Genomic DNA, 24,239 nt, shown 5'->3' with positions numbered 1-24,239 from the left:
AAATAAAAGTGTCATGATAACAGTTAACGCGAATATTCCTATCCAGTTAGGCATACCCTTCCTGATGTAAAGAACTACAAAACAGTCATTGTAAAAGTGCCCCCTGCACATGTATAAATGTTGGTTTTCATTTATAAAAACATGGGTCAGCCTTGAGCACAAATGCACATAGTCTGGCCGCAAGAAATTGGCATAAACACCCTTTCAATGGTTCAGGTTGTCCCATCCTGGTAAATCTTTCATATCGATTCCAATTGTTTGAGCCAATCTGTACATATCTTATACCAGCATTTGGCTTTTGTTGTCCTCAAATTCTGATATGGGAGATGGTTTTATCCCCTGTGATGTCTTTTTCCTATTCTGTGACAAAGTGTTTATGCTTCTAAATGAAGCATACTTGTATCTGCCAAAAGAATTGGGTAGGGGGTCTGTGATCTCACTTTGAGATCTTCTATAAGAAAATGATTTTTTATAGATTCAATTTTCTTCCAACCTCTTGAGAAAGATCTGACCCCAAACTGGGCTTCTGTATAAATTTTCTAGCTGCACCAAAGTTCTAAATTGAAACTTTCTTATTTTCCAGTCCCTGAAGTCCATCTTCTTACGCCTTTTTTGAAGAGAATATAGGACTTTAATTTCACCTATAACTCTTTTTCAATATACTTTCCCTTTTCTAATTAGATAGAGCTTCCAAGCCCAAATACTTAAAAGAAGAGGATTGTCTGTCGTGTGGCCATCAGAATAGATTTCTCTTGATCTCTTCTACCAATTAATATTACCTTTGTTTTACTGATATTCCATTGTAATGTGCAAATTGATCTTTGTGAAGAATTTGAAACAAACAAATTTGAGGTAGAATTATTCCTTGTTCTTTAAGTTTTTTTGTGGATTTAACTTCTTGACATCTATTTTAGGGATCAAGAGGAGTCATATCTGTTAAAAGTAAACTTGGAGGTATGGAAATGGGAGGGGAAGAGACTGAAGTTAGGAAATTTGAGTTTACAATAACACAACCAGATGACTGGCATCTTCACCTTCGGGATGGGCATCTCCTTGAATCAGTTGTTGTTCACAGGTAAGGAGTAACAGTTCAGATATGGCAGTTTAAGTCTTCTTACATTGCTGAAATATTTAATAATTTAATTGTTCTGATATATTTTAGTTTAGAACCTTGTTGCAATTATGTGATAAAATGATATGTACTGAAATTGATATTCTGGTTCAAATTAATCTCATGATATGACTTGATACATTTTATGTTCGTGTCATGATTTATTGCTATGCATGCAATTTGTAGTGCAACAACATTTAGACGGGCTATTATAATGCCAAATTTGAAGCCTCCAATCACCACTGTTGCTGCTGCCATTGCATATCGGGAAAGGATAAATAATGCTTTACCATCAAACAGCAATTTTACTCCTCTGATGACTCTATACCTGACAGATAAAACGAGCCCCAATGAAATAAAGCTTGCTAGTAAGTCCCTATTAAGAGTTCTTATTTTCATATTTTCATACTTCATTGATAACAAATACTTACTTCTCCATGTAATTATTGTACTAAAAGTTATACTGATATTGTCTGAACATAGAAAATGAATATGGCTCTGGAAGATTAATGTATAACAAGGTTTTCATATGTAAGTGTATTTGTGGATTAGATTTGGAAGAAACTATTGAAGTTATATATGTGATTTCACTCACAATTATGATTGACAAAGTTTGAGTGGACACATTACTAGATATTTATGTCAAATTTCGAAGTTATTATTCTGATGTGGATGCTGTTGCATAATTTTATTGTGGCAGAGGAAAGTGGAGCAATTTTTGGTGTGAAGTTGTATCCAGCAGGAGCTACTACAAATTCAGAGGATGGTGTGACAGATCTATTTGGAAAATGCATGCCTGTCCTTCAAGAAATGATGGAATATGGACTGCCTTTGCTGGTAAATTTTAAAGCATTAAGATGATATTGGACCATTTTTGATACCATCTCCAAGATTTAAAAAAACCACACTTGGATCCAGAAAAACAAGATTTATTTTGATGTGAAATATCTTATGTTCAGATTTCAGTTCCAGACCAAATATTTGAAATGCACCTAACTTTGTCCTAGTATTGTTTTAAGGACAATAAATATTTACTAAACTACATTGTGATTTTGAATTGCTTTCCTCGGTCTTGACAAATGCACAGTGATAAATGCCAAGTGTGCTTCTACTGTGTTTCTTTGTAGGTTCATGGAGAGGTATCTGATCATAATGTTGATGTCTTTGATCGTGAAAAGGCCTTCATTGATACTATATTAAAACCATTGGTTGATAAACTACCGCGTCTTAAAATTATAATGGAGCATATCACTACAATCGATGCTGTAAAGTTTGTTGAATCATGCATGGAAGGTAATAACTCAGAACTGTCTTTCATTTTCTTTTTAAAGTTAAACTGTGGGACTTTTGGAATGTATCACATGCTTACCTCTATTAATCTTTCTTTCCATCTGAATTGTTGGAACATCAAGTGTTCATGGTTTAGTTTTGGGTTCAAAACATGTGATAAGATATTTTTTTTTGCTTGTTCTTTTTCATCAGGGTTTGTGGCTGCAACGGTGACACCACAACATCTTCTTTTGAATAGAAATGCTTTATTTCAGGGTGGACTACAACCACACAACTACTGTCTTCCAGTCCTTAAACGAGAGACTCATAGTATGAATATTCCCTTTTCCTTCTTTCTCTTTTATGAAAATATTTCCATTCTATTATGCAATTGTGAAACAAAGAATCTCTTTTTGCTTTCCAATCTTCTTTACATATTTCCATTCTTAGTGATCCCTATTCCAAATGTTATGATATAGACATTGTTATCACCTGGAAATTCCCATCTTGCATGTTAGCTTTTGGGGTTATTCCAAAAGTGTTTTCACATTGCTAGGAGGGACTATATCTCCTATCTCCTCTAGGTGGTGCTTGCTGTGTTGATTTTTCATAGGTATTCTAAACTGATAATTAATTTTAATGATTTAATCCTTTTCATATTCTCATTCATCATTAAGCAATTATACAGAAGACATCAACAGTAGAATCATTTATGACAGTAGGATCATAAAGAGACAACCAAACAAGAAAAACAAATATTTACCCTGAGAAAATCCACATGGGGGAAATCCGAAAAACCAAACAACCTTTTTCTTAGAGAAATCATTCAATTCAACAAGAGATACAATCTGAACTTCCAGTCAAACACAAAGTCAAACTGACCACAAATATGCCTAGGTCAAACCTGGTCAACCAGAGACAAATTTGGCCTCTTGAAATCTTGGCCTCCTGAAATCTCGATCACCTGCCTCAGAAATCAGTCTGCTGCTGCATCAGGGAATTTCGGTTTGTTCAGAGATGGTCTGCCCAGATTTGTTCTACGCAGAAATTCGATTTTCTCTTTCACTTTGATCTTCCCTTATCTCTCTTCTCCTTTGCTTGAACAGAAGTGATTCGGATTGGCGAAGAGGAGGAAGTCAAATGGCATATATATAGTGATATTGACAGTAGTATCATAAAGAGATAACCAAACAAGAAACACAAATATTACCCAGAGGAAACCCACACGGGGGAAATCCGAAAAACCAAACAACGTTTTTCTTAAAGAAATCATTCAATTCAACAAGAGTTACAATTTGAACTTCTAGTCAAAAACAAAGTCAAACTGAGCACAAATATAATGAGGTCAAACCTAGTCAACCAAAGAAAAATTTAGCCTCTTGAAATATTGGCCTCCTGAAATATTGACCACTTGCCTCAGAAATCAGTCCGCTGCTGCATCAGGGAATTTCGGTTTGCTCATAGATGGTTTGCCTAGATTTGTTCTATGCAAAAATTCGATTTGCTCTTTCACTTTGATCTTCCCTTATCTCTCTTCTCCTTTGCTTGAATAGAAGTGATTCGGATTGGTGAAGAGGAAGAAGTCGAATGGCATATATATAGTGATCCTGGGAGGCCGAATTGGTGTGACTCTTCACTGGGGCCGACTTGAAGACGACCTTACACTTGGAGGGAAAAATTCAATATTTGAAAATTCAAAATTCCCTCTTTTTGAAGTTGAGGTGAAGAACATGTTTTACATATATTTGGAGGGCTAAAATATCAATTATGAAGATCAAACATAGCTACAAAAATTCAACGCTCCCTCTTAGTGAGGGAGGTATTCATACTGACTATCCTGATGATCTCCTGATGAATAATTTCTCTAAGAAAATGTTAAGACAACTTCAACATTAGCATCATTCGATTACCATAATCTTGGTCAACAACTCTGACCCATGGTAAATCAACAACATCCACTAGTTACCATGATTTTGGTCAGCACTTCTGACCCATGGTACATCATTAGCATCAACTAATCACCACAATTCTGGTTGGCGCCTCTGACCCATGGTATACAAACTAATTCTGGTTCACCATCGTCATGGTCAATCTCTTTGACCCATGGTGAATTCCTAGGGACATACTCAATCCATTTGAGTAATCCTTTTTCCCAAATCCAAAGGCCTCACTCTACATGAGCAATTCTCGGCCATGATGCTAAATGTGCTCACTCAACCTATTTGAAGAGTAATCCTGAACATGATGCTAAAAGACACCCACTCAAATCTGTGGTTCAATAATTTTGGGCCTCTAGGACCATTCTTCCTAATCTTGGTGAACATACTTGACCTAGGAAGAATCACTGTCCTCTGCCAGACCATTCTCCCTAATCTTAGTCAACATATTTGACATAGGGAGAATAACTGTCCCTGATGCTATCGCTTCAACATTCTCTTGTTAATTTATGATTGTTTTGGTAGCGCCAGACACATGTTGTAGTCTCGATTTGTGTCTACGAGGCTAGGAACATAGGATCTCCAAAACCCAGAATTTTTTTTGGGAGAAAACACCTAAAGACCACTCAATTAAATTAATTGATCAATAATTAAAAAGTTCCTAAGTCTAACTTAGGAAAATTGATTAATTATGGGAATTAATTGAGGAGATCAACTTATGCTTTAGAGACTTCCAGAAAGTCACATTGATAAAGTCTAAGATGATCTTAGCTATCAATCATGATCAGATCTTGGCCGTTGATGCTCTAGCGAGAGATTATAAGAGCAAGTTTATGGGATGGAGATGGAAACAAGTTGTGAGCAAGGCAGATCGAGCTACCCAGTGCGTAGAGATTCAACAAAGGAAGAGTTTGAGCCAGAGGGAGAGCATTAGAGAGAGTGAGCAACAAAAAATTCTTGAGGAGGATTTGCTAGCATTTCTCTAGTGCCGGAGTGGCAGGAGAGAGGCGGTTGAATTATCTTTAGAAAGGGCTACAATAGCTAGTTCGAATTCTTAGAAAACCTTGAGTGAGTTGCCAGAAGAGGGTTGATTTAGTTACTGGAGGCAAGATAAGCTTCCAAGAGGTAGAGCGAATCACTTCTAGAGGCAGAGGGAGGCAAGACGACTTAGTTGGAGCCAATTTGTAGGCAGTGCATGTGATTCCGGGGCTAGCAGTGCACATTCAGGCTAGCAGTGTGAGCAACCTGAGAGGGGTGCGAGCAAGGCTAGTGGAGGCCAAGTTGATTTCTAAAGGGAGAAAATTCTCTCCAAGATATTTTTGCCAGATATTTGTTGGAGGATTGCCAGTTAGGCATCCAAATATTATACTGTCAAAATTCTATTGCATAATAATAAAATAAACCCTTATCTACTGCACCAGTTTTCCCTTTGGGTTTTTATGGGGACTTTTCTGTCCAGAATAATTGTGTTGATTTTAAGTGTGCGCATCTATTTCTAAGTTCCTGATTTTACTTCCGCATCATATTTATTTTGTGAAGAATTGCAGTGTGATTTATTCGTTAATTGCCGTAAACAATTAAACTGCTAATCAGTTAGGAGAATAAATCCCAGTTGCTGCGTTTTCAAGGAAATATCACATGGTATCAGGGCATTGTTGATCATATTTGAAGCTCAGAGGCGAAAGATCGATCATAACTCTTTTTAAGGAAATATCACACGGTATCAGAGCATTGTTGATCATATTTGAAGCTCAGAGGCGAAAGATTGATCATGACTCTTTTTTAATATACTTTACCTTTTCTAATTAGATAGAGCTCCCAAATACATGCATGCAGTGTTACTGGTGTAGTTGGGGAGTTTCTCTTGTGCAAAAGAGTTCCAGCTCAGGGATTGATCACCTGGGGTGGTTTGTAGGCTCCTGAGTGATCTATAGTACCTGAGGGATGGATGTAAGTTGTTAGTTAGTTGGCCCCACTTCCATAACTGGAACTTGGAGTTCGGGTCATATCTTAGTGACACTGAGCTCATGTTTACCCTGGAGAGCTTGTAAAAGTGGGTAAATGTGGGACGAGGTCGTTATAAGGTGGTATCAAAGCAAGGTTGCAACACTAGACCTCGAGTAAAAGCAGATTGTCATACAGGTTTATATGTTTGGCATGCAGGCACGATGGTTAATGGTTGTTATGTGCATTACAATTATATCCATGCTTGTCATTTTATTACTGTTGTGGTTACATGCATGATAGGTGCTATTTGATTAGTGTAGTTATATTCATGTGCATTGGTTAGTCATGCATGATAGGTAGTTTGTTGTTATACGCATTGTGGTCATATGCATGATGATTATTGTCATTGGGTTAAGTTCTTGATATTATTATGTATTGTGCTAATCTGGATTGATTTGTGCAGATGTAGTAGCCTCCCTTGAGATACATTGAGGTATGATTTTGATTATTTCTTCTATTTGGTTTATCTAACATGGTATGTTTGCAGAAAATAGAAGATCAAAGATGAAGAGTAGAATAGTGCACTACAATTCACATGACTCCCCTTACAAGCCTGATGTGAAATTAGTGGAATGGGAAAGGTCAGTTGTGAAACAAGGAGAAGAGTATTCTCCTGATCTAGCCGACACATTAAGGAGTCTGAGGGCAGAGATTAGAAGTTGTAAGGCAGATAATAATAGGTTGATTGAGGTACATGAAAGGCTTGCAAGAGCTCAAGAAAAACAAGCTGAAGTTAATGTAGTGATTCTTCAAAGCTTTTCAAATTTATAAAAGTAGGGACAACTGGGAATCAGTCATGAGGGCCGATAGGAAGAAAAGATAAATGAGGCTTATAGTAGCAAGTCTCAGAGAAGACACAGGATGGACAAAGATGATACAATCAGAGGTGGCAGATCTTTGGATAACCTGACAGGAGGGGTAGCACCTATGGACTTGATTCTAGCTCCAGTTATGAGAGACATCATCACCATCACCGCCAACATCCTTATAGCAGGAGTGAGAACAGTATTTGCCAAAAGAGTTCAAGAAAGCCAAGCCTCTTACATTCGATGGAGAAATGAAGAAACCAGAAGATGCAAAAGTATGGTTGCTTGGAATGAAGAAGTTTTTCAGATTGCATGAATATTCAAAGAACATGAAAGCCAAGATAGCTACCTTCAGTGTCAAAGGAAAAGCATACATCTGGTGGGAAGGTGTTAAGCATGTCAGAGGCATCAGAGATGAGGAGCTGATTTGGGATGAGTTCGAGAGACTCTTCAGGAAGAAGCACTGATATGAGGGGTATTATGACAGAAGGGCCAAGGAGTTCTATGATCTCAGGATACAGGTGGCAAGGAAAATGTGGCTTTGTATAAGAAGTTTAATACAATTGAGAGAGGACATGGGTTCATCCTGTGGAGTAGCAGAGTAAAGGCAATGGCAAAGAACCGTTGCAGTGTTGAACTTGTGGTGGAGATCATTGCAGGAAGGATTACCCTTTATATCAGAGTGGCCCAGTGGATGCGTGGCAGGCCTCAGATCTACAACGCTGAGGAGGCGCAAACAGTTGGGGATGTAGGACAGAACATTCCCTGGATCTATGCAACAATTAATAACAGGTTGGCAGATCATCAGACATCCATTATCGAGATGGATGGGCGAACTAGAGGGAGAGTTATAGGCAGAGCCTCAATGCATTCAACAGTGGAAACAACTCATGCTTTGGGACCGAGCAATAGAGCAAGTTAAAGTGCAGTGGAAGCACTTTGGGCTCAATGAAGCTACATGGAAAATGGTTGATCAGATGTAGGAATAGTAGCTAGTTTTTAGTTACAACTGGATTCATCAAGGGAGTTGGGATCCCTTGAGAGATGATATGTGCAGGTGTTCATTTGTAGGGCAACATGTTGGGTACAACTAGGCAAGGCAACTGGTATATTGTTATATTTATTTATGCACTGATAGTTGTGTATTTATGGAAGTATGATGCAGGGAATTGCACGACAAAACAAACTACCATAGATCTTGAAGAAGGCTCAGGTTGAGCTTTCACTTGGAAGCACTGGGAACCATGGGGGTTGAGTCATGGTGTTTGTTGCTAGTTTTGGTGCTTTCGGTGTTTTATGATTTGTTTGTGCTTGATTTTTGGTTTTGACTATGATTGGTGCATGGACATGCCACTTTGCTTGTGGGGTTGTATTGTTTGGTTTTCTATGTTTCCTTTATCTTTCCTTCTTGTTATTGCCTTTTATGTTTTGAGGGTCTTGGGAATTGGTTTGGGAAAGAGGAAAGTTAATGGAGCTCGAGGAGAGCTGAGTGGTACCGATGGTCCATTGGGGTAAAAAAACAGTGGCAGGAGAGTCATGAGAAAGGTAATAGGAAAGGTAAAGTAAATGGATTTGAGGCATCAAATGGCTTGGTTTTGTTGGGCACTATAGTTCTCAATGTTGTGCATGCGTTGCACGGATAAATGTTCTCTTATGACCTTATGGACACTTGTTGTGATCATGATTATGCTAATGTTTATATATATCTATATATATATATATATATATATATATATATGAATGCCATTGTCTGACAGGGCTGTCAGGGATCATTCTTGTGGAAGAATGATACATGTGAATGGCATGAAAAGGTTCTTGGTTTTATAAGGAATCAAGTGGGCAGAGTAGCCCTAGAAAATCTATGAGGTTAATATCATATGGATATGATTTTGATATTATGTGTTTATAACTATGCCTATGTTTATGTTATGGCAGGTGATGCTGAAGGATACATCAATGAAATGAAAGTAGCGTGATCTACAACATGATGGGACAAGCATGGATAATGGAAAGAGCCACAAACCCGAGACTTGGGTTATGGATGCATGCACTAAGGCATGGGCAAGATACTAGAGGAAAGGTTTCCTGGTAGACACAATGTTGTCTCTGGATGTGCAATACTGCTGTTGTGTACATGTTGCATTGTATACATATCGTACATGTTGTGTTGTGCACATGTGGTACTGTGTCGTGTATATTGTGTAGTCATTGTATTGTGACATGTGTATTCGTTATGTTGTACTATGTGTACGTGTATATTTATATATATATATTGTGTTGAACTCTAGGTGTAGGTGTATGTGTGGTTTTATACACCGGATGTAGGTGTATGTGTGTGTTGTACACCGGGTGTAGGTATATGTGTGGTGTTATACACCGGGTATAGGTGTATGTGTACGTGTTGTGAAGGGATTGGTTCTCAGGATTCCAGGAGGCTGTGGGTTGAAATAGAGCCCTGGAAAACTTGGGAAGAAACCAATCTTGAGTTGTTGATATTGAGGGTAGAGGTGGTATAGTCCCTGGATGCCCTTGTTGCTGATATTGAGGGTAGAGGCATTATAGCCTCTGGATGCCCTTGTTGCTGATACTGAGGGTAGAGGCGGTATAGTCTCTGGATGCCCTTGTTGCTGATATTGAGGGAGGAGGCGATATAGTCTCTGGATTCCCTTATTGCTTCAGACGAGAAGAGAAGAGAAGGCACTGGGTGCTTGCCAGGTTTGACAACCGATTCAGTGTGTGTACAGGAAGGACAAAGAACAAAGAAAAAAGAAAAGAATGATTTGAAAGTTAAGTATCAATGTTTTATTTCAGTATTTAATTATGCACATAATCTATGATTTTGATTTATGATGGTTGAGTTATGAGCTAACCAGATGTGATATGTTTATGCATGATATTTTGATCAAAGAACTAATTTGACTTGTTGTGACAGGAAGTAAACAGAATTGCAAGTGTACCTTATTGGTGAGCTATCAATGAGGTATGATTTGAATTTATTTCAATTCCTTTTGAGTCTAATGGAATTATGTGCTTGGTACAGGAAAGCATGGAAAATGCTTGGTTTGGGTGGTTGGAATTGGCTGCCAGAATGTTAACAACAACAGTAGAGGGAATTGAAACATGCAATAGTGTGTTGGTAAAGCACTTTAGGAGCAAGGCCATTGTGGGACACTAGTACCCAATAGTGTCCATTGATTGCTATGAGCATGCTATTAGAGTCGGTCTTTTCATCCCTCAGTCAGCGATCAAAATCTCTTTTATTGCATTTCATTTTTAGGTGTCTCACTCGTTCCACTCAGTTGCATTCCGCTAGGGGCATGCCATAATCTGACGGAAGGGTTTGGTCATTCATCACCCCTCATGCTTTGCACTGCTGGCTCAGGTCTGTTCATCAAAATCAAGTTTTCGTGTCTTTTGATCAGCAAGAGTTATTTTCAGTCACTAGGTCTAGGGTTTCACAAATTGTGTCTTCACAATGTCCAATAAAGCCAGCAGGCCAGAGGGAGGTTCTTAAAAAGTTGTCATTCAAAGATTTTCATCATCATATGGATGGATTATGACTCTTCTTCAAAACTCTGTTTTGAAGAAAAGTCGACATTTCGTTTTTGTAAATTTTTAAAAGTTTTTTTAGTTGTTGAATTCTTCAGACGCAGCCCTGGTCGCCTTTGCCAAATTCTATGTCAGCTATCCCTGCAAAAAATAACCGAAAGATTCATCATTCAAGCTAAAATTAAAGAGGAAACAAAAAGACAGAGTTTGTATTACTTGTGAAAAAGTGCCAAAGTGTAAACATTACAAAAATGGGTTTGAGAAAAGAAAAATCAAAATCCATGGCTATATGAGAGATTTTCCATTTTGAGAAATTCATTTGCATGCCAAGAAGCAAAGAGTAAACTATTCAAAGCAAGTTTGGTGCGTAAGAGTGAAATTGGGTGAAATTGGATGAAGCCGGGTCGGCGCGGTGCATAGAGCAGGTGGCACAGCGCACTGGAGAGGCGCGGCGCACTGGGAGGAGAAACCCAGTGTAAATTTCCTCAAGCGCAGCGCACTGGGAGGAGAAACCCAGTGTAAATTTCCTCAGGCACGGCGCACTGGGACGGCGCGACGCGTTGGGTATGCGGCGCGATGCATATAGTCCAAAGCCCGAAAACGTTTGAAATTTCTCCAAATTGCCATTTATTTGCGTGGATTTGCCAGGTAGGGTCGACATCTTGATGTTTCATCCATTTTTGTGCTGAGTGATGGTGGTTTATGGATGCTAATGATTGAAATAAAAATCCAAACCCTGCTTCAACATGCCTCAAAAGAAATTCTTGTGGTTTCCACAATTCACTGTTTTGCTACCAAAGTCACTTCTCCATCATTCCCTTCTCCCTTATTCCATTTCTCCTTGATTTCATTCTTCCCTACTCCCTAAAATTATCAAACCCTTATCCCAAATTCTCTGTCCCGAATTTTCAAATCCCAAACCCTAATTTCCTCTCCCACTGAGCTAGGGTTGGCTATGGGATCAGAGATATCTGAGTAGAGGGGGTGTAAGGGATATTAAAAGGTATGAGGTCATTTCATATCATCGAACATTAGATCTCCATCATTTGTCGAGAAGTAATTCCAAGGAGCAAGCCATTCATCACACAAAAGTGATGGTTTTTCTTCAAATTGTGTTTCTGAGCTAGAAAGGATGAATTTGGAAAAAGTGAGAGAGGTTTTTGTCCTTCAATGATCCAAGAAGAAAAGCCTCTTTCATTTTTTACACAGCTATTATGGTTTTAGAGAAATTTCAAAAATACAGTTGCCTTGGGAGAATTGATGCACCTCTGAAGTGACCTTGGGAAAATCAAGTTTTCTCCTAGCGTGGTTGGCCAAATGACTTGCTTGATGAGTCAAATGATAACTAGACACAAATAGCTTTCTAATGAGCTATCATGAGCTCAATTTGGAGTTGAGGAAGACCTTCAAAAGTTGACTGCAACAGCACTCTGCCCTGAGGCAGCCTCATTTGGCACATTTTGAACAGTCTTGGGAGATTTAACTTTTGATAGGGCAAATGAACTCTAAATTGAAAAATTCAAGTTGGGTTGGAAAGTAGACTCAAAGACCTTTCCAACGAGCTACACTGCGCCCAATTTGGACACCGAGAAGGTCCTCAAACCTGGTCTGCAAAAAGGTGCTATGCACAGAAATTATTAACACAGGGTTTTCCTCCCTATGCGCTGCGCCACGTGGCGCTCGCTTTTGCTAGGGAGCTCCAAATCAAAAAAAGTTTACATTTCTGGATTTGTTATGAAAAATCATGGTTTCTGGTGCATGGCCAAGAAATTTGGGCAAGTTTTGAGTCCTCAGGAGGTCAAAAACATTCAAAAAATGACCTCACTGCCCCTATTTTGACACACAGGAAGCAGTCTTGGGAGATTAAAGTTTTGGAGGGGCAAATGCCATCCAAATTCAGAAATTCCACTTGGTTTGGAAAGTAGACAAGCAGGGCTTTCCAACAAGCTATCTTGGGCTCAATTTGGACTTCAGGAAGTGCCTCAAACTCAGCCTCAAAGTGGCACGACTCATAGAGGATTTGGCGCGGCGCATAGTGGATTTTTGCTCAATTTTTCACCTTCTAGCTCAGAAATTTGGCCAGTTTGACTAGTTTTGTTTTTTGATGTAATTTTTGATCTATCTTGATGTAATTGGATAAACATGATGTAATTTTGGCACTTATTTACTTGTTTTAGAAGATTCATTCACTAAAAAGTGAAAATTTAATGAATGAATCAGTTTCCTACCTTATAGAGGCAAGTTGTTTTGATTGCCTAGATTTTAGTGCTTTGTTTAGAATTGGTTGAAATAGCTCCTAGAATGATGAGCTCGACCCCTAGAGGCAAGGGAATGGGTTGGGCTAGTCTATATTATGTAATTTCTAAGTCATTTTCAGGGTCGGACACTTGGGATTGCTTTGGCATGCCGCATATCATTGTACATTCTACCTCTGCATTTTGGCTAAGGAAAGACCAGGGTTTTGCAACACTGTTTGGGATCCATGTGGCTTTATGTTTTTGATGGTGTGCTTTTCTAAGTAATTGTAAGTTCATTAGTGTTATGTGTATCATTTTCCTGTCTTTTCTTCTGAATTTGAACAAATGAGTGATTAAGGTGGAATCCATTAACTGTTATGCTTTGCCTTTGAATTTGTTTAAAATTCCATGTTTTCATCTGTTTAAGGAGAATTCTTGAGACTCTCTTGCTCTCCTTAGCTCCTCACCAGTCTGATCTATCCATTCACTCAATTTAAAGCATCAAAACGATTGCCTTCCTTGCCTCAATCAAAACTCTGCAGAAACTGTGCCTCATCCCCTAGCCCAATTTGCCTTTCCCTGTTTCCAACACAAAACCCTCAAAACTCAAAAAAAATCTTTTGTACTTAATACCTAGCCTAAAATCAGTTGCTAAATCAGTCATCTCCAACCCCATTGATTATCTTTCGCTGAGATTGGCCCGGAGAGAGCCCTCTCCTGTCCTCGTAGGGCTAGCTACGAGGTTGAGCGTGGTTTGATGTGGACTTAGAACCTTGTCTTTTCAGCCTGAGGCAAATCTAGGCTCTAACATAGTGGCAACCATACTGGGGAAGAAAATGATTTGCTTGTTGATGTCATTTGTTTTATAAGCTACAGACGGAGCTTGAAGTTATGCCAGGAAGCTTTCGAAACGCTTTTGCTTTGCATTAGCGGAAGTAGATAAACGCTGCTTCAGTCAATCTCCGGTCTAGCTTGTAATCGTGACACTTGACTTGTAAATTGCCCCGTACATGTATCAAGTTAGATTTGATGGTTGATGGTGGAAAACGATCAGACACTGGCAAGGCTGAAATCATTCACTTGGCGATTCTAAATTAGTTTTCAAATCAAATCTAAAGACTCCACTGGAGGATGATCCTGACCAGCAGAAACATGAAAGGACAATATGGACAGATCAGATATTCAAGTTGGAATTTCATCCAAGACATTTTGCTCTTTGTTATAAATTATTTCTTCTCTTTTCCCGAAAATGTCAAGAATGCTTTGCAAATTATACTTTATTTGAGAAGAGATCCTCGGCCTGCAGTTGATTCTTTCCCTTTGAAGATTGTGAATACCAAAGATTTGCATACCTTTGAGCTTGATCAAGACCTTTCTTCTGAATCTTGTGATGACCATCTTAAAACTGATGAACCTCAAGAGACCAAAACTGATCCCGTAGCGCTTGTATATACTCCTACACCTTTTATAGTCCCAGATAGGTATAAACCTCTTGTTTTACCTTCTGTTCTTCATGCTTTCCCCAAAAACTATGATCTATACTTGCCGAGGTTTGACGGTGAATGTAAGAATGTCAACGCTGAGCAACATGTGCAGAATGTTGAGACTTTTCTAGACCTTTTTGAAGTTGATGAAGAAGATGTCAGTATTAGGCTTTTTGCTCTTTCTTTGCAAGGCAAAGTCAAGAGTTGGTTCAAAACCTTGCCTAATGCGAGCATTTCAGATTTCTAGCAGTTCATCAAGTTTTTCTCAACAGGTGGATGATCAGTCAGAACCTTTTCTTGATTATAGAAGAGTATAACCAGCTGAAAAGATTGCCAGGGGAGACAGTACAACAATTTTCTGCTAGATTTAACCAAGTTTATTACTCAATCCCAATTGATATAAGACCTCCTCCTAGATCTGCTCTCTTGCACTATCCGGGTGCCTTTGATCCGGAAATGGAGTTTCAGCTGAGGGAAAGAAATGTTGCAACACTTGAAGAGATGCAGAACAGTGCAGTAAATGTAGAGGCTCATCTGCTGATCCGAAGGGCAAGGTTGAAAGAAGAAGAGACGAAAAACATAGATCCGGAGAAATCGACATCTTTAGAAGTAAAGCTTGACATTTTAGTAAGTGCAGTAGAAGAGATGATGTGGAGGATCACCACAAGTAATGAGAATAATGTTCAAGCCCATGGCTTGCTGATTGAAGAAGAACAAGTTGCTAATCCAAAACATCTTCTTTCTGATCCCAGTTGTTATAGATCTGATAATGATTGTCTTATAGATCATCTTGGAGAAGAGAGATCTGTTGATATGACATGTATGCTTGATGATGTCTTTTATACTGATGATTTGCCTCAGTTTGATCAGTATGATGATGATAATTATGTTCTCCAAACAGAAGCTAATCTTGCAGACAAATCAGTAGCTAGTTTGTGGGAGGAAGAAGTTCACTTTCAGCAGCTCGAATACAGTGATCAACCGATGCATATCAGCTATGACAGTGACGAGGAAAGTGCAGCAAATTTTGAAGTAAGTGAAGGGTCTTTGCCTTTTTGTTTTGCTTCGTTTCAGTTCACCAAAGACAACATTCATGCAATCAGAAATCAACTGTCGACAAGTTTTGATTTGTACCATCTTGAGGGCAATGAAAACCTTGTTCAAGACATTTCATATCCAGATTTACAGCCCCCGAATGCCATTGATTGTCCAGTTGCAAATGAAGACATGGAAGCTAGCACAGATGATCAAATGATAGAAGAAGATTCCCTACCCTTCTATTTTGAATCATTTTAGTTTTTGAAGGGTAATTTGCACAGTAAATCTTCTAATGGGCAGCCTGTAGGAAATCAACAATCTCTAGGTTTTAACGTTGAGGATGAAGGTCAGATTACAGATGAAGGTGTGGCAGCTGAAATACATGATTCAATGATGCAAGAGGATTCTGTACCCTTTTGTTTCAAAGCATTTCAGTTTATAAGGCAGAATCTTAGCAATATCTCTAAAGAAAAAGATGAACAACCAGTTGGATGTCATATCGTTTTAATGGATACATCGCAGCAGTCTTCTCAAAGTTTTGATGATCCTATTGCTCGTGTGTTGGATGATGTGTGCTGTAAAAGTTCTTCTCCATTAGCTAACCATGTGATAGAAAAGAATGTTGATACTAATCTGATTCAAAAGTCGCCTTCATTGTCTTGTTTAACAGATTTTTCATTACAAAGCTCAGATCAAAGTTTGCAGTCATATCAGGAGATCGATAAAGGAGACTTTTGTTCTGTTTGGAATCAGCAACAGAGTTGGTTATTCACGAAATTCAGGATCCTTTTAACAACTTGCTGCAATCATCAAAGAAAGACAGTGTAGATGTGAGAAAAATCTTAATATTCAGCTATGAAGACTACTTGGACCAGAGCAGTAATGTGTTAATGGAAATCAATAACGATGTTTATGAAGATCCTTTCACAGTATTCTTGAAGTCATCCAGTCAATTCATGTTTTGTAAGTTTATCAGCAGTGAACTTGATTCTGAGTTTCCATGGGAGTTGTCTTTCGATTCTTCCCTTTTCCTGTGCATCAGAAAGCATTTGGGAAGAAATCAAATAGCAGCTAGGATGCTTACATGGTTGCATTGGTTGTTCCATTTCACTTGATCGAGGGTGAAAGGAACACTTAGAGTAGGTTTGTTAGTTATGTTTTAGTCATGTTTAGTTTTATTATGGTTTTCAATTTTAGTTTTGAAGTCCAAATTTTCAGTCAATAAATGAGTTAACAAATCTTGTGTGGTTTTGTTAAGTCATCGACTCCATAGCCCAATGGATGAAGGCACTGTCTAGCTCTTCCAGATATTTGTCGTTCTTGGCACCTCCTTGGAGCTACCATCCCCATTGGAGCCAATGTTAGAGTCGGTCTTTTCATCTCTCAGTCAGTGATCAAAATCTCTTTTATTGCATTTCATTTTTAGGTGTCTCGCTCGTTTCACTCAGTTGCAATCCACTAGGGGCATGCCATAATCTGACAGAAGGGTTTGGCCATTCATCACCCCTCATGCTTTGCACTGCTGGCTCAGGTCTATTCATCAAAATCAAGTTTTCGTGTCTTTTGATCAGCAAGAGTTATTTTCAGTCACTAGCTCTAGGGTTTCACAAATTGTGTCTTCACAATGTCCAATAAAGTGAGCAGCCCAGAGGGAGGTTCTTAAAAAGTTGTCATTCAAAGATTTTCATCATCATATGGATGGATTATGAAAAAATCATCATATGGATGGATTATGACTTTTCTTCAAAACTCTGTTTTGAAGAAAAGTCGACATTTCGTTTTTGTAAATTCTTAAAAGTTTTTTCAGTTGTTGAATTCTTCAGACGCAACCCTGGTCGCCTTTGCCAAATTCTATGTCAGCTATCCTTGCAAAAAATAACCGAAAGATTCATCATTCAAGCTAAAATTAAAGAGGAAACAAAAAGACAGAGTTTGTATTACTTGTGAAAAAGTGCCAAAGTGTAAACATTACAAAAATGGGTTTGAGAAAAGAAAAATCAAAATCCATGGCTATATGAGAGATTTTCCATTTTGAGAAATTCATTTGCATGCCAAGAAGCAAAGAGTAAACTATTCAAAGCAAGTTTGGTGCGTAAGAGTGAAATTGGGTGAAGTTGGATGAAGCCGGGTCGGCGCGGCACATAGAGCAGGTGGCGCGGCGCACTGGGAGGAGAAACCCAGTGTAAATTTCCTCAGGCGTGGCGCACTGGGATGATGCGACGCGTTGGGTATGCGGTGCGGCGCATATAGTCCAAAGCCCGAAAACGTTTGAAATTTCTCCAAATTGCCATTTATTTGCGTGGATTTGCCAGGTAGGGTCGACATCTTGATGTTTCATCCATTTTTGTGCTGAGTGATGGTGGTTTATGGATGCTAATGATTGAAATAAAAATCCAAACCCTGCTTCAATGTGCCTCAAAAGAAATTCCTGTGGTTTCCACAATTCACTGTTTTGCTACCAAAGTCACTTCTCCATCATTCCCTTCTCCCTTATTCCATTTCTCCTTGATTTCATTCTTCCCTACTCCCTAAAATTATCAAACCCTTATCCCAAATTCTCTGTCCCAAATTTTCAATTCCCAAACCCTAATTTCCTCTCCCACTGAGCTAGGGTTGGCTATGGGATCAGAGATATCTGAGTAGAGGAGGTGTAAGGGATATTAAAAGGTATGAGGTCATTTCATATCATCGAACATCAGATCTCCATCATTTGTCGAGAAGTCATTCCAAGGAGCAAGCCATTCATCACACAAAAGGGATGGTTTTTCTTCAAATTGTGTTTCTGAGCTAGAAAGGATGAATTTGGAAAAAGTGAGAGAGGTTTTTGTCCTTCAATGACCCAAGAAGAAAAGCCTCTTTCAGTTTTTACACAGCTGTTATGGTTTTAGAGAAATGTCAAAAATACAGTTGCCTCGGGAGAATTGATGCACCTCTGAAGTGACCTTGGGAAAATCAAGTTTTCTCCTAGCGTGGTTGGCCAAATGACTTGCTTGATGAGTCAAATGATAACTAGACACAAATAGCTTTCTAAAGAGCTATCATGAGCTGAATTTGGAGTTGAGGAAGACCTTCAAAAGTTGACTGCAACAGCGCTCTGTCCTGAGGCAGCCTCATTTGGCACATTTTGACTAGTTTTGGGATATTTGACTTTTGACCAGGAAAATTACTCCAAATTGAAAAATTCAAGTTGGGTTGGAAAATAGACTCAAAGACCTTTCCAATGAGCTACCCCGCGCCCAATTTGGACACCGGGAAGGTCCTCAAAACTGGTCTGCAAAAAGGTGTTACACACAGAAATTCTTAACACAGGGTTTTCCTTCCTATGCGCCGCGCCACGTGGCGCTCGCTTTTGCTAGGGAGCTCCAAATCACAAAAAGTTTACATTTCTAGATTTGTCATGAAAAATCATGGTTTCTGGTGCATGGCCAAGAAATTTGGGCAAGTTTTGAGTCCTCATGAGGTCAAAAATACTCAAAAAATTACCTCTCTGCCCCGATTTTGACACACAGAAAGCAGTCTTGGGAGATTGAAGTTTTGGAAGGGCAAATGATATCCAAATTCAGAAATTCCACTTGGGTTGGAAAGTAGACAGGTAGGGCTTTCCAACAAGCTATCTTGGGCTCAATTTGGACTTCAGGAAATGCCTCAAACTCAGCCTCAAAGTGGTGCGCCGCATAGAGGATTTGGCGCGGTGCATAGAGGATTTTTGCTCAATTTTCACCTTCCAACTCAGAAATTCGGCCAGTTTGACTAGTTTTTCTTTTTGATGTAATTTTTGATCTATCTTGATGTAATTGGATAGACATGATGTAATTTTGGCACTTATTTACTTATTCTAGAAGATTCATTCACTAAAAAGTGAAAATTTAATGAATGAATCAGTTTCCTACCTTATAGAGGCAAGTTGTTTTGATTGCCTAGATTTTAGTGCTTTGTTTAGAATTGGTTGAAACAACTCCTAAAATGATGAGCTCGACCCCTAGAGGCAAGGGAATGGGTTGGGCTAGTCTATACTATGTAATTCCTAAGTCATTTTCAGGGTTGGACACTTGGGATTGCTTTGGCATATCATTGTACATTCTACCTTTGCATTTTTAGCTAAGGAAAGACTAGGGTTTTGCAGCACTGTTTGGGATCCATGTGGCTTTATGTTTTTGATGGTGTGCTTCTCTAAGTAATTGTAAGTTCATTAGTGTTATGTGTATCATTTTCCTGTCTTTTCTTCTGAATTTAAACAAATGAGTGATTAAGGTGGAATCCATTAACTGTTATGCTTTGCCTTTGAATTTGTTTAAATTTCCATGTTTTCATCTGTTTAAAGAGAATTCTTGAGACTCTCCTGCTCTCCTTAGCTCCTCACCAGTCTGATCTATCCATTCACTCAATTTAAAGCATCAAAACGATTTCCTTCCTTGCCCTAATCAGAACTCTCCAGAAATTGTGCCTCATCCCCGAGCCCAATTTGCCTTTCCCTGTTTCCAACACAAAACCCTCAAAAACTCAAAACAAATCTTTTGCACTTAATACCTAGCCTAAAATCAGTTTCTAAATCAGTCATCTCCAGCCCCATTGATTATCTTTCGCTGAGATTGACCCAAAGAGAGCCCTCTCCTGTCTTCATAGGGCTAGCTATGAGGCTGAGCGTGGTTTGATGTGGACCTAGAACCCTGTCTTTTCAGCCTGAGGCAAATCTAGGCTCTAACACATGCTATGATGGTTTTGAGACAGGGATATGCCTTGGTTTTTGGACCTTCCAATACGAGGAAACCTTGATGGATCACCCAAGGGACTGTGCAGCAAGGAAGGGGATTCCGGGGAACTTGGAAGGTGAGTGACTGCATGGAAGGGATGGCCGAATTGTCCGAGGGACTGTGTAGTAGAAAAGGGAAGGCCAGGGAATAAATGGTTTGGTCATTAGCATTGCCAGATGGAATCAGAAGCACATTGTGAGTGTGCCTGGAATAATGAGTTGGTAACTGTTCACTGAGAGAACAAGTAGCACAAGGATTGTGGCGCTAAACATTACAGGCAGACTTTGATTTTGGCAGTGGATTTTGTACTTCCTGGGAAGGAGGTGAATCTTGGTACTACTTTTAAGGTGGAGGTTTGAGCCTCTGGATTCCCTTGTCGTTGACGCGGGCATCATATCCTTTTATTTGTTGGTTGAAGCAAATGTGCATATGTATATATGTGTATATTATTGAAATACTGTTTTGAGCTATGATTATAAAGCTGCATGGACAATATGTTTATTTGCTAGTTGAAGCAAATGTGGATGGGTATGTACGTGTATATCACTGTAAATACCGCATCGAGCTGTGTTTATAAAGCTCCAGTAAGCTGCATGTTTGTCATGTTTTCAGCAATTTGTTATTGTAAATACTGCATCGAGCTATGTTATAAAGCTCCATAAGCAGTATGTTTTTTATTCAGTGGTTTGCTGGTCATAGGTGTCATAGAACACCAAGGACAATGTTCCCCTAAGGGGGATGGGTTTGTAACAACTCCGAATTAAAGTTTCATGTAATAAAGGATAATAAAAGGCAAAATAAAACCAAAGTCATGGGACAAGTATTCCAAGCTGAATGTTGGGCAAACATCATAGTGGGCATCACTTGTGGTTTATTAATGCTATGGAAATTGACAAAAGCAAAGAGACAAAATTGGCATTTAATTATGAAAATAAAGAAAAATAGGAGAAAAGGAAGGTGAAGAGACACAAATTTGTATGCAAGTGAAATTAGAGGAAAATGAAGGAAAAAAGGGACATCAATGATAAAAAAGCATCAGAGAAACAATTCACAACTTTTGTCAGTTCTAGTTTTGGCTCTCATTCACCCTTGGACACTTGGAGCATTCTTGGAGCATTTTAACATTTTCTTGGATTTGGAGAAGGAAGGAAAAGGAAAGCAAAGGAAAACGAAGGAAAGCAAGGAGAAATGTTAGATCAATAGCTTCAACAAGAAGATCTTGTAGGTAACAGGTTGCATGTGTGATTTCCTTGTTGGGATGTGAATGCATGGTACATGCATTTGTTTATTTGGTCCATTTACTATCATTGGTATGAGTTTTGCTTGGTTTGACAGTGATTTCAGCCTTGCCTTGCCATTTCCTGGATAGCTATGGTGTGATGGGATTCATTCTTAGTTGAGCTTTGGATTGCTAGAAGGTTTTTGAACTAGGTGAGGTGGTCTTAGGAAAATCCCAAGGGTTTGGAGTAGAGATGGTTTTCTATGAGAAGCCCTTGATAGGTGTGTGGAGACAGGAAAATTCCTCAAGGTATGGTGAAGGAATTCTGAGGCATCCAAGCTTGGTTTGGTTTTGTGATCTCGGGACCAGTTTAGGTGAGATCACAGTAGCTTGAGGGTGGAGGTGGTTTAACCTCTGGAGTCCTTGTTTGGTTATGCTTTGATTTATCCCATGAGATCCCACATTCATGCTTGGAATAGGGCGCAGGGTGATTGGTTGAAAGAGAGATTTGGTTCAGCCGAATCTATGGTTGGGTTGTATGTGGAAGTCCCTGACTTGGTTGGTTTTTGCATATGATAATATAAGCTATTTTCTCTATTGTGGTTAATGAGCACATGAACTAGTTATGATGTGATCTTATGGCTGATTTGTCATGGTTTCTACTTAAGTTATATGCTAGTTATATGCATGGTTTTATGATGTGCTCTAGCTATGGCTCTTGTTCATGATTTGATAAGTTACTGGATGGTTGATGAATGCATGGGCTAACAAGTGTTATTGCAACTAGCTTGAGAGGGAATTGAGCCTTCTTGGTGATTCTCAAATGAAGTTTAGAAGTTTATGATCAGATATGCATTCATGACTTGTAGCTTATATGTTTGTCATGTGTTTGATGAAATGTCTATCTTGCATTAGGCATGTATTGGTCAAGATCTGGCTCAAGTTCTGTTTGTTTAACATTGTTATCCTTATTGACATGATTCTAGAAAGTTACAGACAGTTCTAGGAAGTGGTCTAGAGGTTAGTCTGAAAAAGTGGCATAGATCTCGCAACCGCATGCACTGAATTGAGGAATTTGGGTCATAATGACTGGCAGCCAGGCATATGCGTGCGATTATAGCCTCCCAACTACATGCATGAAGTGTTATGGGTGCAGTTGGGGAGTTTCTCTTGTGAAAAAGAGTTCCAGCTCAGGGATTGATCACTTAGGGTGGTTTGCAGGCTCCTAAGTGGTTTGTAGTCCGTGAGGGATGGATGTAAGTTGTCAATTAGTCGGCCCCACTTCCATAACTAGAACTTGGAGGTCGGTTCATATCATAGTGACACTCAATTCAAGTTTATCCTGGAGAACTTGTAAATGTGGTTGAATGTGGGAGGAGGTCATTACAATTCAGATCTGCACAGGCCAACCATGCAGTGGGAATTGTTGGGCAGGAAAATCGATTTCTAGAGGCAGAGTGCAAGAAAAGTTCGATTTGCCTAGAGCAGAATTTCAACAAGCAATGTGGTTACCAAGAAGCAATTTCAAAGAGTAGATCAGTTGATTCGTTGAGCAAATCTGGGTGTAGAAGATTTGCAACAAGGGTTGCAGTTGTAGATCTGCGCAGGGTAGGAAGAGGAAAGCACATGAGAGAAAATTCCAAATTTTCTCAGAGAATTTCTAGTTTCTAGGAGGATATTCATGATTTCCAGTTGCAGAAGGCCAAAGCAGGCAAATTTATTTGCCAGTGCAAGTTTGCTAGAATCGCCAGTTCAAGTTGTAGAGGTTGCAGTTCATGTGTCGGTTTCTGGAGAAGGACATCAGGAAGGCAGAGCGAGTAGTCTCAGTGAGAAGTTGAAGGCAGTACATTATCTAGAGAAGGATTTCTAGAGGCAGATCTTGCGTATTCCTAAGGGAGTGCGAGTAACAGAAAGAGGGACAAGAAGGGGAAGGAGCAAACAACTTCTACAGAGATAGATGAGTTAACCTCCAGGTTGTAAGAGTTTGCATTGATAGCAGCTATACCTTGAGATGGAGGAGTGTAGTAATTCAGAGTTGTAGGATGGGTCCGAGGAGGCACATCACCGGATAGGCGTTTCCTCATGGATCATTAGCTTTGCTATAGGGGCACACAATATTTAGTAGCAGGAGGATCAGTGTTCAATAGGCACAATTAGATCTTAAGGGACAATGCAAAGTTATTTGCAATCAGATACTAGAGAGGCGTACAAACAATTGAGCACAGTGAGATGCTCAGTAGACATAACAGAGCTAGTTGAAGTCAGTGACTCAAGGGACAGTTGTAGAGCTAGTTTCAGGGGCATAGTAGATCTGCGATCAAGCTTCCAGTTGCATTTACAAGAAGGGTGATTGGAGAAGGCAATGTGAATTGCCCTATTGTAGGTTATGGGAGTAGTTCCAGCTAGAGTGAGACTTTATGTAGGAGTTTCCATCCAGCAGAGCTTTCCTAGTTCTATTTCAGAGGGGGATCAAGAGATCAAACATACTATGTAGTATTTGTAGCAATAGTGCAAGAGTAATAACAACAGTGTGAGGTCAGAGTTGATTTAGTTACAGGTGAATCAGAGTTTGTGCAGTGGTTGATGGATAGTGAAAGCTAGTTGTATCACAAATGTTAGACATCAACAACATGGTTTGTCCAGCTACAAGTTGTAGAGGAGAGAGAGGTCATGGATATAGTGGAGAACACCTTCCTTGTTAAGAGGGAGTGTTAGTTTATGATTGTTTTGGTAGCATCACACAAGTGTTGTAGTCTCGATTTGTTCCTAAGAGGCCAAGGAACACAAGATATCTAAAACCCAGAAAAGGTTTCGGGAGAAAACAACTAGAG

The 24,239-nt window shown here is 39.2% G+C and overlaps 1 protein-coding gene across 6 annotated transcripts in view; it reads left to right on the top strand.

The window, feature by feature from the left end:
• PYR4 (pyrimidin 4) overlaps positions 1 to 24,239 on the top strand; it is a 239,364-nt gene that overhangs the window by 153,496 nt on the left and 61,629 nt on the right. For all 6 annotated transcript variants that reach the window (XM_089428148.1, XM_089428147.1, XM_089428151.1 and 3 more), the window contains 5 exons: positions 915 to 1,075; positions 1,298 to 1,479; positions 1,812 to 1,948; positions 2,239 to 2,404; positions 2,594 to 2,710. In XM_089428148.1, coding sequence (XP_089284274.1) covers positions 915 to 1,075; positions 1,298 to 1,479; positions 1,812 to 1,948; positions 2,239 to 2,404; positions 2,594 to 2,710 — 763 coding nt within the window. The remainder of the gene's footprint in view (positions 1 to 914; positions 1,076 to 1,297; positions 1,480 to 1,811; positions 1,949 to 2,238; positions 2,405 to 2,593; positions 2,711 to 24,239) is intronic.

Source organism: Pinus tabuliformis, chromosome 4_2, assembly GCF_031772625.1.
Source record: "Pinus tabuliformis cultivar Carrire ecotype Pingquan chromosome 4_2, CPIR1, whole genome shotgun sequence".
NCBI classification, from domain to species: domain Eukaryota; kingdom Viridiplantae; phylum Streptophyta; class Pinopsida; order Pinales; family Pinaceae; genus Pinus; species Pinus tabuliformis.
This window is presented reverse-complemented; position numbering and strand designations above follow the sequence as displayed.